At 44.1% G+C, this 1,134-nt stretch overlaps 1 protein-coding gene across 1 annotated transcript in view; it reads right to left on the bottom strand.

Moving 5' to 3' along the window:
• LOC101859625 overlaps positions 1–1,134 on the bottom strand; it is a gene marked incomplete at its 5' end in the record, with an annotated part of 18,003 nt that overhangs the window by 16,298 nt on the left and 571 nt on the right. Inside the window, 1 exon segment of the mRNA XM_013079453.2 lies at positions 537–845. Within this exon segment, the coding sequence (XP_012934907.1) occupies positions 537–591 (55 nt within the window).

Below are 1,134 nucleotides of genomic sequence, written 5' to 3'. Positions count from 1 at the left end.
AGAAGAAGAAGAAGAAGAAGAAGAAGAAGAAGAAGAAGAAAAAGAAGAAGAAGAAGAAGAAGAAGAAGAAGACCTTTTTCCCGAATAAGGGCAAACGTTACGATTCATTTTAGAACAAATCGACTGAATCTGACTGAACTTGATAGTGAATTTCAAAATCAAACGCTTTGGCTTTTCAAAGTCGCGAACTGAATTGGTCCGTATCATGCCTGAAAAGTGGTTTTGCTCCTTTATGGTGAAATATCTGGCTCGGCCCGAATCTGTTATTCGACTGAATTCGACCGGCAGTGTGCACTAGATATAATGGAGCCTAGTGGACAGGGAACTGGGCCTATAAACGTGAGATTAGGGGTTCGAGCGTCAGCTCAGTCTGACTAGGGAAAGACATTTTCCACGAATTTCCTATAAGGCTCGGTCCTTTCGGAGACAGCTGTACGTTAAACTCGAGGTTCCGTCTCTTAAATAACCTAATAAGTGTTGATAAAGGTGTAAAACGAATATAATTTCCAGTGGTCCTTGGGTATAAGTGTACATACGGCAGAGATTGCAGAACTTGCGACACAAAGTTGGCGCCAATTTGTTGTAACACATGGTGGGGTCACAGGTCAAGAGGTCATGGCAGGGCTCCTTCAGAAACGCCTGAAGTGGACTCAAAGTCGTCGTCGTCGTAGGGATGGGCGTGGTTGTAGTTGTGGGGGTCGTTGTTGGTGTTGTTGTTGTTGTTGTTGTCGTTGTTGTTGTTGTCGTCGTCGTTGCTGTAGTGGTAGTGGCGGTGCTGGTAGTAGTTGTTGGTTTTGGCGTCGTCGTCGTCGTCGTTGTTGGTATTATTTTGGTAGACGCTGTTACTAAGAAAGGGAGATGACATGGAGGTGAGCTGTACAAGCGGGAATGTAAAAGGCGGGGAAATCATGGAAACAGCTTGAAAAGGATGCACAGGACATGCTTCGCTGGAGAAATGTTGTTGATGGCCTATGCTTCATTGGGAGTTAAAAAGGCCACTCTTAAAACGAGTGAAGTTGATAATGTTAAAGAGTATGTACAGACAGATAAACATACAGACAGATAGACAGACAGACAGACAGACACACACACACACACACACACACACACACACACACACACACACAATATATA

This window comes from Aplysia californica, unplaced genomic scaffold, assembly GCF_000002075.1.
Source record: "Aplysia californica isolate F4 #8 unplaced genomic scaffold, AplCal3.0 scaffold00052, whole genome shotgun sequence".
Classification (NCBI taxonomy): Eukaryota; Metazoa; Mollusca; class Gastropoda; order Aplysiida; family Aplysiidae; genus Aplysia; species Aplysia californica.
The sequence above is the reverse complement of the archived record's forward strand: the minus strand, read 5'-3'. Positions and strand labels throughout refer to the sequence as shown.